Source organism: Chlamydotis macqueenii, chromosome 1 (assembly GCF_036417535.1).
Source record: "Chlamydotis macqueenii isolate bChlMac1 chromosome 1, bChlMac1.mat, whole genome shotgun sequence".
Classification (NCBI taxonomy): Eukaryota; Metazoa; Chordata; class Aves; order Otidiformes; family Otididae; genus Chlamydotis; species Chlamydotis macqueenii.
The window spans coordinates 89284518-89298216 of NC_141556.1; the positions used below are offsets into that span (position 1 = coordinate 89284518).

A 13699-nucleotide genomic window follows, 5' to 3' on the forward strand; every position below is an offset into this window, starting at 1 on the left:
AATTTATACTGAATCAAAATCAACCACTTGGAAAATAAAATATAAATATGTGCATTAATGACCTGTCCAAATCTGTCTAAGCCTAGGTAATTTCCTAGGCTTCAGAAGTACATGATCCCACCCTTGCTGTCTCACCTGGCTAAAAATGCACAGTCCGTGCACTGTCATTCTGAACCATAAGAATCTGAACGGCTGTCTTGTATGGAGAGCATCAGTGGTGTAATTAGTCTGAACAGTACTCAAACCTCTCCCCTAGTCAGGAAAAACCACAGGCACTTGCCCAATTACATTCCCTGACAAGCGAGGTCCCCAGTACTCTTCTTACAGCTGGACTGACTGGACAAGTAAGAAAAGGCAGGAAATAGGTCAGCGTTTCTTCTTTTCGTTACTTCATCATATGAGTCTCTTCATCAGCATCATAAAACTCCTCATCTTCGCTTCCACTCCCTGCAGAACTGTCTTTGTCTCCAGACTAGAAACAAAAATGAAGTAATTAATCTCAAAATAGGTAAACACGAACCATTACACCTCTGAGCGCTGGCAGAAACAAAGTAAGACAAGTCAAATCACTGTATTAAAACTTTGTAAAAGACTATGTTGATTAACATTTTTTTGTGTGTCCTTGGTTCTTCAAACCAAGAGATGGGCTTTTAGTGGATGAACTTTCCCTGCTCCATCAGTACACTAGAGAATACATGCAGGAAAAAGCTCAGCTAGGATGGTTCTGAAGTTATGATCTACTCAGCTTTCTTAATTTAAGTCTAAGGTCCCTACTCTGTGGTGAGCTGCTGGAAACAGGCTCAGAATACACTGATCACATGATTAGGTAAAAGCTTCTCCATTATGAATTATTCCTTCTCCATGTGCATGGGCATATTCCTATGCAAGTTTTTTATTAAAAGGATCCCCCTGTAATACTAACTAAGTGTTATGGAGAAAGTAAAACACATTACCACGTTCAGAAGGTAAACTCCCTATTATAGGCATACCTACTCCAGCCAGAGTCCTTTTAACAACATAATTTATATCATATATGCAAACTGACGTCAGCTATTACAGCTAATTGCTTTTTATTTGGCCAGTGTAGCATTTTCACATGGAACTGACACAAATTATTCCAGTTAAGAAGCTTCTCTAGCTAGTATAAACTCCACAAAGTTTGAGTATTTAGGATTTTTTTCCAGTATGCGTGCATCCACCCTAAGACTTCTGCCTGCCTAGTCATATGCGAAGAACGGTGAGAGAGCGGGTGAAAAAAAGAGAAATGGAAATCATGTTCTTGACTGACAGTACTATGCAAGCAAAATCTGTAGCTTTAGATCTGTCTTCAGAGGAGTTTCGCTGCAGCAACGTGCGTTAACTGCAAAGGAATTTCAAACAGTTTGAGCACTAAGACCTGTCAGAAGATATAAAGAGAATCATGTCATGCTTTTTTCTAGATTTCTAAAATTATTTGAGGAAAGTCAGGCTATCATTGGATGCTGTCCATCTTCAATATCACATTCAAGAATGTTAATAGGGACAAAACCTCCGTTCCGGGCAACCAGAATGCATGTTATCATGAAAGTGGTACAAAAGGACAATGGATTCCACAGGGGGAATTCAGGGTACGCCAAATAAATTCCACATCTTTCTTATAGCAGCTCCTCTCCACGGCCTTGTCAAATAGGGTTAATGTTTAACAGCCTCCCATTTTATCAGTGCTTTCTTTGTGAGCTTTAAAATAAATCCCTATATGTGTCACAAACATTCCAAATATAACTTCACTGAAGTTACAGGATTACTTCAGGCCTGAACCAACAACTGCTTTTTTCATTTGGATTCAATAATTTTAATCCACCTGGGGAAAAGTGTTCCTGAAGAAAGTTCTTTTTTTTGTTCTTTCATGGATCCTATTTGGGTTGGGATTTTTAAGAAGCCTGCAGAAGTACAAGCAGGGAAGATTTAAACCCGAGAAGACTGTTTGACATAAATGAACCAAATTGTACAAATACTGATAGAGAAATGCTTGTCACCCCAAAGGGCAATACTGACCTTACTTGGTTAGAAAGGAAAAAAAAATGTGACTTTCCTCCTGCTAAGTTGTAACACTTGCACTGTTTGCTAGAGTTGTTTGTTAGTAAGCCATCTGCACAGTTAAGAAATAATGATTGTAATTACCAAAATAACAGCTGGTGTAAATTTGATGTAAATGTATATGATGGATTTGTGTAGCCAGCAAGAATATGGTGCCATAACACATTATCCAGCATGGTTAAAAGTGTTTATAAAATGTGCATATAAAGCAGCTAAAATATAAAATTAATTGTTACAGGGTTGCCTCTTTCAAGCTTCCTTCAAGGGTGCTTTTGTCACTAAACTGTGCTGTCCTGTCAAGAATTATTACAGCTAAAATTGGTAAACAAGGCAACATGTTGAAGCTTTTGAAAGGAAGCACCTATTCTCATTCCAGAAATAAATGTTACTCTGCCTCCTGATTTCTGTGAAAATAAGTTTATGACTACCTGTGAATCTTAAACTGCTTGACCAAAAATTAATCAAATAAAAGTAAAAGATATTATAAGGATCCTTTCTCATCTCAGCCTAATGGGACAACTAACATTTTTTGTTGTGAATTGCCCTTCAAGTCTTCCAACCACTTACTCAATTTTTATTAGTCTATCGATACTTAAAGTTTTGGGACCAGGACTTAAACATTAAAAATTTACCCAAATTCAAACACCCACTTCCAGCTCTCTAGCTACTTCTCTCTAATGCTGCTCCATTCAGAGGAGCACCCATGTAAGAAAACTTCTACACAACTGGAAGATGTACACACCTCAAAAGATGTCCAAGAGTTTGAAAAAAATAAGTATAAAGTGATATGAAAAAAACAACACTCAAGGAAACCTCACTGAAAAACATCCTGCTGCCACATGTATTTATGCTTATGCCTGGGAGTTTTGTAGTTCCAATGTTTTCAACAAATCTAATTTCCTAGAATCAACAGTAGGACAGATCTAGAAGGTTAGTCTAGCTTTAATCCATTTAAAGACTCTCTAGGACAGACCTAACAACTGACATTGCAGAACAGCCAGTGCAGCTCAGGGCAGAAGTACAGTGTGCTGCCTTTGAGAACAGCCCTTCACAAACAGGCTTCTGTGTCCTTTAACATCTAAGGCTTCTCAAACTTCAATGGCCAACTTTGCACAAAGCATGCTGCAGCAATCTGTCTTAAGGAATGAGAGAGGCACAGACACCACCAAGTCCTTTATCCCAAAGAAAAAGATTGTAAGCTTTTGGCCTTGAAGGGATGAATTAACCCAGCTATGTTTCAGCCTGCATTTCTAAACAACATTTCAGATGTGACAGTAAGGTTACTAAACTATCTTCTGATTCTCCTTGGGGCCTGTCCTCCACAGGCCAAGAATCACTATCCTAATCTATTTAGAGTGGCATATTCAAGCTGACAGCTGAAATAAACACAACAGAAAAGTCCTAGGAAAAAAAAATACCTGTGAGCCATCCAGGGCTTGCAACGACATGGCTTCATCACCCAGCCTCCAGTATGAGCACACCTGCAGGTCTGAAATAGTTTCTAGCAAAGGGCTGTTTAAGGTCTCTGGTAACAATAAGCTTAAGAGCCCAGACAAAAGACCAGTCGCTCCAAACACAATGTATGGCAGAGACCACTGTATAGATTTCTGGAAAAAAAAAACAAAACAAAACAAAAACAGAGAGAATTGGGTTGAGATTAGTTCCCTCTAGTTCATATTGCATTTTAAAACATTTAACCTTTACAACCCTTCCATCTGGCAAGTACTTGTGTTCATATTTAGCATAAAAGTTACCAATCCTTCTGTTTTGCTTTAACCAATATTGTCCATTGTATTTTATCAACACTATTAGAACCATATAGATGTCAGGATGGGCTTTAAAATAAATGCTTACTGAATTTACACTCAATTCTTGTCTTAACACATACACTTTTTAACTAACGCAACACCACTTTGTAGCTGGGAATAGATATCACAGAATCACAGACATGCCTATTGGAAGATATCTCTTGAGGTCATCTAGGCCAACCACCAAGCATGACTACAGTTAACACTAGACCAGGTCAATCATATCTTTGTGTAACCAAGTACTGAAAAAACTTCAAGAGTGGAGAATCCCCCTCCGAGTACTCTGTTCGAGGGCTGCATTGCCCCTCTCAAAACAATCATTTTCCAAACTTCCTATCTAGCCCTCAAGCCAAAACTTGTGGCCCCTGACCCATGCCAAACTGTTCCACAAAAATACTCTATTCTTTCCTCAAATCAATTTTATTTGTTATTGAAACATAACTATTTTCACTTCCATGGGACCCCTTCAAACATGATGGTCCAAGATTTATGTTTCCTGCAGAGTGAAATCTCTGCTAGATACAACATAACGGATGCCCCAACTGTTACATAAAAGCTGCCAATTAAATCTACCTGGGAGACCTGCACCAGTCTTTACTTTCCCTGTTGTACCCCCAGAGGTGCTTGCACTCTCACAAACCCAGTGTTTCATTCTGCAGATTAAAAGGCTCACTGCACTCATCTGCCCTTTTACTGGCCCTCTGCCTGACATAACAAGATGGCAAATGGCAGAGAGGAAAGTTATTCCAGATGAAATCTGTCACATCAAAGGAATTGTCACTGGACTTCAGCAAGCAGTTTGTGTGAAAAACTGGCACACTCTTTTACCTGCATACACATAAGACTATGAACATAGAGGAAAATAACAGTATCATCTCCGTGTTTCATTCTTCAGAATTTTTCTTTGACTAGACAGACTGCTGTGAAGTTTGTGCTCAAAAGCGTTGCTAGTATTATCAGGTCTCCATATCACCATCTTCATTCATTGAAAGGTAAGCCACTTTGCAGATAATTATAATCCATGGAGTGCACTGAGAGTAAAACAAATTCATTCTCAGAAATATGACTTACTGAGCCCCTATGCTTTATCTTGATGCAGTAGATCTTTTAACTATGTGGGGGTTTTACTATTGCTTGCTTGGGGTTTAAAATTGGGAATCACCATATTTGTATTTTGAAATTACTACATTGCTGAAGTCCACTAACTAAGTCTCAAAATTCTTACAGGGCTAAAACACAATCTGAACTTAATAATGCTGAGTTTTTGTCTAATCACACAGATTATACCACAGTGCCTTTGGCCTACCACGATACTGTTAAGATATACAATTTGAGTTTATATACATAATTTATCCAAAATATTCCCAGCTCTCTAAGTCTCTGATACATCACAGCCACAAAACAAAAATATAAGTAACAGTGAGAAGTTCAGACAAACCAATGAAGGGACGAAAGGAGCAATGATTCCACCAACACGGGAAAACATAGAGCAGGCACCCATTCCAACATTCCTAAGAAGAAAACAAAAATCATTAATCAGTGACATTTGCATATGAGAAATTAGGACTTTTGAAAAGCGTCATTGAGCAAGGGAAAAAAAAACCCTCTGTCATGACCCTGACCACATTAACTGGCAAGAAGAGTCAAATGCAACTGAAGGCATCCCTACTGTTGGCTGAGCATCAACAATAATATCTGCTTAAAATATCTATTAAAAATTGCACCCGTATGATACATGCTCTTGTCTGCTCTGTCAGCACATTCACAGGGTACTTCTGCCTCTAGCAAACGAAACCTTTTACAAAGGTTATTAATGAGTCATGTGCAGTGCTGCTGATTAAGTAAGCGTGAACGTTTAAGAGAGTTGGCTGGCATATAAAGCACTGAAAAAGTTACAGATATCACTTAAAGAAATATCAGCAATGCTATTGTTATCCTCATTAGTGGAGAGGGCTGTGAGCATATAAAACATACGAAGGACTATTTTACTGTTATACAAAGAATATGGCTAGTTTGAAGAGAACACTGCAAATTTGAGGGAAAAGGAAGCGAGAAGATGATAATGGAAGAAATTTAGTTTATAAAACTACAGTTAATCATGATATGTAACTGAAAATCTCAAATGAAAAGGTATAGTTAATAGAAAACAGTAATAGAGAACTAAAAGGTGACCAAGTAAGAGAACCAGAAAAATGAAGATCTTAAAATGAACTTGTGTTACCTGATCACTGTGGGATAAAGTTCTGATGTGTAGATGTAGACAATGTTAAATGCAGCACTGATTGTCAGTTTCCCCAGCAAAGACAGAGAGTGACTATTCACCACTGCAAACACTCCAGTATCTGACAGAGAAAATGTGACTCTTGTAAGGCTTTTGAGCACTCAAATACTTCTCTAATAATTTCAATCATACAACAGTATGGAGTGAAAAGGAATCTACTCAAGAATCTTCTATGACAGCCAAGTGTTTTTCTATTGAAGGACAGTATTTGTCAGAGGTGATCTGCACCTTCAGGAGAACTCTCAAAACTCAGAGAATTCAAGGATTCTTTTTTTAGATAATAGTAGAAATTGTCCAACATAATTTATATTCTGTGTCTACAGGTTTATTATCTTCATCTGTCCAATCAAATTTATACAAAAAGGAAAACTCTCCATGTAACACACTGAAACAAATAACTGAAAAAGAAATACTTTAAATTCATGGCAGACTTGCTACCAGCCCAAAATTGTTTCCATTCTGTTAAATATAATCCAATACAAAAAGAATGTGTTAAATGACTGAATAGTCCCAGAGACTACAGAATGGAACTATTGCTCAATACCAGAAGAAAGAGAAACTGAGTTTTCCTTTCCTTGTCCTCATTGTTACAATAAGTGACATCTTTAAAGCATTAAAATCCTGCATTAAGGCTCTACTATAACATCAAATTTTACAAATGTAAGACAAAAATCCTATCAGAATAGTAAAAGCTGAAACTAAAACTCAACATTTCCCAAGTCTACCACTAATAAAATACTAAACTAGTTTTGTCGGTAAGCTGAAGAAAAGAATAGTGGATACATTTTTCAAAAGTGAGCAAGCGTTTTTAGTAACAAGAGCCCTATTGTATCAATTCCATAGTATGGTAACATGCTTCTAACATTATTACTTTGGAAGAAAAACAAAAGAGAGGAAGGTGCTGTAAAGAACTATACCAAATATCCCATTCAGCTCAGTTTCGTCAGTGGCCAGTGCTTATTCACTTACACCAGGGCACATCAGAACAGGCAGTAAATTCCTACCAAGGAAGGCTACAGCGTAAGCCATTACTGCTTTGAACCAACCATGCTCAGTAGAGACAGGTGCTTGCTTCTGGTCAGTTAACCATTTCACTTCCTAAAGTACTTTGCTCCTGGCTGACTTCAGTTCAGCAAAAAGCTGATTTCCTGGGGTCTCATAGTTCCATCCTCTGAAGATCTCTTTCTTTCAACATGTTATACTTGGACTGATATGCAAACACTACTTGATAACTGGTACCAGTCCAACCAGAATATCTATGAGCGTCTCGGCTCTAGCATCTGGAATATTTCTGGAAACTTCAGTTGCACCCCTTTAAAAAGAGTTTTACCTGTTAGATTCGTTGCCATCTAGAGCAACTAATGCACATTCTCACCATAAATTTTTAATCTTTATGAATCATGCTTCAAATGTTTGAAGTATTTTCTCTCTTTATGACAGGTGTTATACACGCACAAATCTTACAAGCCGAGATGAATTTACATACCTAGTTTTAGAAGGAAAAATTACTCACTATGCAATTTTGTTTCTATCATTTTAAAAAACATCCAAAAATGAAGAAACGAACATCAGTGTGTATTTTCCAAAAAAAAAAAAACAAAAAAAAAACAACCAAAAAACAACCCAACACATTCACATTTCTTAAAGACCCCTTCCTTCAGAAGATTTTCAGAATGCTGAGTCACAAGTTACGTGGCCACATTACTAATACCACAATCACTCTAGTCTTGAACATCACATACCAGTGATGAAAAGATGGAAGCCTGCCCCAAGATTCAATTCTTAGGCTTTTTTGACATTGACCTTTCACTTGGAGAGATCCACACAAGTTGCATGAGTACTACTTACACTGACCTATCATTTGGCTAACGAAGATACCCCAAAAAACATAATTCTTTGTGATTAAGTCAGAAGCACTGGAAAGGAGCGACTGATATGATCAGGACAGAATCCAAAATCAAATAATAAAATCCAAGTTTTTCTAACAAGCTTTCCTTAACATCTTAGGTAGGATGCTGCTTATCTTTTTTGCGAGTTAGCTTTTCTGGCTTCAAAAACTGAGACTCGCATGTGGTATGAGCCTAATATAGTAGCAACCATCAAATTCTTAGGCTGTAGGATGCTATGTTTACAACTTCTTATCACGTACTCCAGAAACAAAAGGAAATATTTACCTTTCTTTTTAGGAAGAAACATGACAATAAGACAAGCCAATCCTCCCAGGAACAGAAATGCACTCAGTGTTCGCTTCCGACCAAACCTGATGTGCAAGGATAACAAAGCTTTATTCTGCATTAGATCTGTAGTTTGCAGAGCAATGAGTCCTCTAAGTTCCCGTTGCCTCTTTATTTGCAGTTGGAAATTCTGAATGTCATCTCTCAAACACTTCCTCTCACATTGTTTTTAAACAAGCTTCTACTGCGCTCTTAACAAAATGAACATCAAGAAGTCTTTATGCAGTGGCTGACAATTTCTAGGATTTTGATTTCCTTCCCAGTGTGTGTGCACATACGTTAAGCTCCTCAGGAGACATGTAGAGAAGAGACTGGGAGGTGAATTCTACAAAAAGTGAAAGACATTGTCCAGAGTATCATGGTTTATGAAAATGCTAAATATCTGAATCATCAGCTCTGCTCATATACTAGTGCGCACAGCAGCTATTACACGAAACCACACAACAGCTTCAGTTGAGTTTAGTTGCAATAGCTTTGACATAACAGGGAGAACGGGGATTAGACAGAGGAGGGAAAATGCCACCTTGTGTTAGCATGGAGTTAGCACAGAGAGGTTCGACTTAGGAGATCAGCCTCACCTCTGCATCAAACTTAGATGGCTCATTAATAAGTGAGCTACTGAGAACAAGTTAAACTTATTTGAAATAAAGATATACCAATGGTACTTTCAAATAAAAATGCATTTCCCAGGATAATATAATGAAGTAGTAACATTGAAGCAGGAAGTCCCACACAATCGATTTAAGCTAGGAGATGCAACATACAGGAAATCTTTGAGAAAAATCGTAACAAAACAAAACCCTGAATGGGTTAGTAAATGTCATACTTACCATTTTTGGTTAATCAAGTAAATACAGATTGGGTATGCTGGGAGTTCTACCAACCCTGAAAGGGCTAAATTGGCATAAATACTTCCACCTAAGTCACCCACATTAAGGGTAAGACCATAGTAAACCAAGCTGCACACAAACCTGGAAAATACAGAAAAAGAGTAAAATGAGAGCTGCAGCTTTGCCTGCCAAATCAAAGCACTAGTCTGGCAAAATACACTATAAATTATATTTAGTGTTTCAGAAGAGTGATCTACAATGTTTCTCTGCAAGTATATGATGTTTTCTAGGTAAAGAAACTACTTTGTCTCTGCACAGACCCAATTTCTGACTTACTACTCAGTTAAACTTAAGACTGCACTTAAGAAGAATGTGTATAAACCAGAATAAAATTAAAATATTATCATTATTTTATTATTTGACTCAAGAAATGACGTCTTTGTCCTTTTCGGTTTTATCAGGCTTCATTGTAGTCCATACTCTTCCAACTGTGTGTAAACCCTTTCTCAAACAGTTCAGATAATACTTCTGTCCTCTTCTAAATTTCTACACCCTAGTCCAGTTTAACCATACTCTAATTCTGAATTTTTACTTTTCTTTTGTAACTCTGACTGGCTGTCTTATTTACAGAGAGGAAAGGAACAGGTCACCAATTCTTTCTGGAGGAAATCAGCAATTCTCATTTAAGAAACAGAAAAATCAACTATTCTGCAGTAAGCATTTGGAAATACAACAGGAAAACAGCTCTGTGTTATCTGCTGACAAAATGATGCCATTTGTTTTTCCCTTAATCAATACATCTTCCTCAAATATAAGCATTATAAAGCAACTGTACGAAGAGTAATGCCAGAAGACTCACGCACCATGTAATAAATAATACTTATTTCAAAGTGGCAGCAAAAGACCTCAGGGCTAGCAGAGCTATCTAAAACAAAATAGGCCCTTTTGGAGAGTTAAGTTTCTGCTAGTGACTAGAGGTAGTTCCTGCTCCCTGTTTCCATCATGGGTTCCTGCTCTTTACTATAGCAACTGCTAGCGCTGGTAGCACTTTCTCTTAAGAAAATAAACACTCATCAGACAAGGTAGGCCAGCCACCTGCTAATGGGCTCCCTGCACACTAAACAAAAAATAATCCATATGAGTGAAAGTATTGACACATAGCTCTGGACCAAAGAGGACAGCATGACTAATCTCAGCAGCCTTAAAGGTTCAGAAAGGAAGAGAGAGTTCCAAACTATTTTGAGACTCAAAAAGCATGACAAAAAGGCAGAGATAAAACACCTCAGAACTAGATGGTAAAAAATGGCTTCACATTAGAAATACACTAATGAAATACTATAGTACAAGGATCCTTTTTAGGTACAGTGTCGCTAATAATACAGGCTAAGACTAAGTACAATCTGCAGTATAAGCCAACTCTCAGCAACTTGTTCTCTCGAAGATTTAAGAGGCAACAGTAGCACAGCTCAGCCTACAAAGTATTTCAAGTACCAGGTAAACATCATGATTAAGGTGCGTCCCAAGAGAATCTTGTATCTGAACAGATCCAAGAAGCTGCCAGCCTCTCTAGAACTCCTCTCTGCTGGGAGTTTTAATGAAAAAGTGCACTTCTGCTTGCGGTTCCTCTTTGCAATGAGGTAGAGGGCATCTTCTGCTTCATTCAGCCGGCCTTGTGAATACAGCCAGCGAGGGGACTCTGGAATGAATCTGAAACACACATACATAGACAGCTTTAGGGCTTTTCTCTTTTACGAGGCTGGACTTGTCTATGGAAATAAGGCTGAAATACTTTTCAGTACAACAAAGAAATTTTTCAAACAAGCCTTCGGGTCTATAATTCACTTACTGAAACCAAGACAAAGCATGTTGAAAGGAAAGGGAAGGGAACACAAGTCATATGTAATTTACACACCAAGAAATTATGTTGAATATATATGTATATACACACATACATATACACACAATGTCACAAACATTGTATCATTAGGATTCTCTCTTAGAAGAATTCAGAATTAAGGAAGACCATCATTACTACAAGTAACTACATGATGTTTCTGTAACACTAGCTAGTTGTCTTCTGATCCTGATTTTCCAACTTTTTCCCAAATTCTCTCCTGTAGGCAGGAAGGCAGAGGCTGTACAAAGGTTGCTTTTGCCACCCATGTGCACTGTTCACTGGTAGGTCTGTAACTCCAATACAGCCTACAAAACAAATCTTCTCCCATTACTTTCAGATTCACAAAACCAATTTAAACTTTAGTCTTTTGCCACAAGCTTTTCAAGAGTTTTGCCTCTAACCAGAAGTGACATTTTTCCTTTTAAGCTTAAAGGAAAGTGATTCAGTGGTTTTACAAAAGAACTTAGAAAGGAACATATTTTCTTCCTCATGATAAAAAAAGCCTGACAGCATTTTCTGCACATTGCAATTTTTAAGCAATGTGGGAGGGAGCCAGTGTGAAACATGGAATACAAGAATCCTTTACTATAGTAAGATAGGCCTCTGAGTACAGCTCTGAAGTCCCAAGCATAAAGCAATCAAAAAAATTGTACATATCAATCTGAAAGTTGATTTTTTTTTCCCAAAGGCCCCAAACACCACTAAGTTTTGAAACACCAGAAAGTGTCATTCCTGCTTTTCACCTCATAAACAGCCTCTAAGACCTTTCCTTGAGTTCTGATGCTTCCTTTGAAAGGGTGTATTGACTCTTTAGCAAAGAGCTTTATTCAAAAAGTTAGTTACTGAAGTTAAATACAAGTTGGAAGGAAAAAAAGTCTTAAGTTTAAACAGCAGCTAATGTTATTTTCTTCTTTCAGTTACTGAGATGTTGCTGTCAGGAAGGATGTAAGAAAAGAGTACACTGCATCATATTAGCTTTCAGTGCTGAAGTCCACAAACAGAAAACCCCTACTATCTTACTAAAGAAACCTTCTTCCTGTTGTTTCCTGATCACATTTGAAAAAATAAAAGGAAGTTGTCTATTTTTCCTTTTGCATGCCATCTTTGACTGTATGTGCAAGCAATTTTGATGCTGTTCCTTCTGTGTAAGCACAATTATTAGAGAAACATCATGTTATCACACAACCACAAAAAGGTGTCTGTATCTTTTAACATGTATATACATTTAGATCCTCTACATATACCAGTTAAAGAACAGGATGTGCTTCTACACCGCTCTAGCGACTGTTCGTGTCTACAGTAACAATATAATGTAACTTACACTTTCAAATACTACAGCACTGCTTAAAGAAAGCACAGAACATGGGGTGGTAGAGGTTGAAATACCTTAGTTACACCATTTCACACTATCCTAGAAGTGCACTTGGACTTATTTGTTTGTTGGTTGGTTTTTTGGGGTTTTTTTTTGTTTGTTTGTTTGTTGGTTTGGGTTTTTTTTTGGTTTTTTTTTTTGTGGGGTTTTTTCTTTTCTTATTTTTGACATCTTTCTTAAGGAAATTCAGTTTGAAAAATAACTTACAGAGAGAGAAGAAAGACGATTGTTCCTTCCAGGTTAACCACAACAGCCAAAGTCCTCCAGGAACGAATGAAGTAGCCTAATAAAGCATACTGGGCAATTCCCACAGCAAAGAACAAGCCACCAATAGATCCTAAGATACAATTAAAAACAAAATAAAACATTATCACTCTGTTAAGGAACATCATTAACTCTCAACACATAGGATCAGACAGACATTTCACTAGGAAAAATTCACACAGCAGTACCACAGGCAAAAGTACAGGCAAAACCACAGCTATTTGACCCAAGAACATTCTGTCCGTCACCCACACATGGCAGAAGTATTACATCTAACTGCAAAGACCAATAAAAGTCCAAGAAGCACCATTCTACATCCTCTAAATATAATTACGTTTCAGCTTTCTGTGTGTAAAAATAAATAGTACAAATCATTGGAAATACAGTATTTTTAGGAACACATAGTATTCATTTGCAGCTCTCATAATTTATAAGATAATCTGTCCTAAAACAGTCTCAGCATAGCACTTCTTTTGCACTTGTCACAGACTGGGTAAGTCAGGCACCAGAGCTGTAACGGTACAATTTATACATGTGACACCTGACGTACAGCTTCAACACTAGCAACCAAGACAGTTAAAGAGTGTCTGCATCTTTTCTTCTAAGGTTGATTACTACATGAGACTATTTTTTTTAAACATATAAACAAGAGTTGTTTCATCTTCCCATTATATAAAAACACTGCTGATTTCTTTTTGAGAACTGCCAGGAATTAAAAAATTGGTATTTAGGATACAAACACTATGGTCTGTTTAGCACAGTCCAAAATCCTGACGGACAGAGCTCAGCTATCACAAACCTTAGATGAGTATTTAGTGTGTAACGTTCACAGGAGATGTTTCAACTGGACCTCTGTCTACTTGAGTGATGCAGAAATATGAATCACACCAAGTCATCTACTGTGCTTGTCTAAGGTTCGTGTTAAACAAAGTAGGGC

At 37.5% G+C, this 13699-nt stretch overlaps 1 protein-coding gene across 1 annotated transcript in view; it reads right to left on the reverse strand.

Annotated features, from left to right (window-relative positions):
• Positions 1-385: 385 nt before the first annotated feature.
• SLC22A15 (solute carrier family 22 member 15) overlaps positions 386-13699 on the reverse strand; it is a 37219-nt gene continuing 23905 nt past the window's right edge. Inside the window, exons 5-12 of the mRNA XM_086769931.1 lie at positions 12706-12835; positions 10721-10936; positions 9230-9370; positions 8340-8425; positions 6106-6226; positions 5323-5395; positions 3495-3683; positions 386-472 (exon numbers count right to left, since the gene is read on the reverse strand). Of these exons, the coding sequence (XP_086626057.1) occupies positions 386-472; positions 3495-3683; positions 5323-5395; positions 6106-6226; positions 8340-8425; positions 9230-9370; positions 10721-10936; positions 12706-12835 (1043 nt within the window). The remainder of the gene's footprint in view (positions 473-3494; positions 3684-5322; positions 5396-6105; positions 6227-8339; positions 8426-9229; positions 9371-10720; positions 10937-12705; positions 12836-13699) is intronic.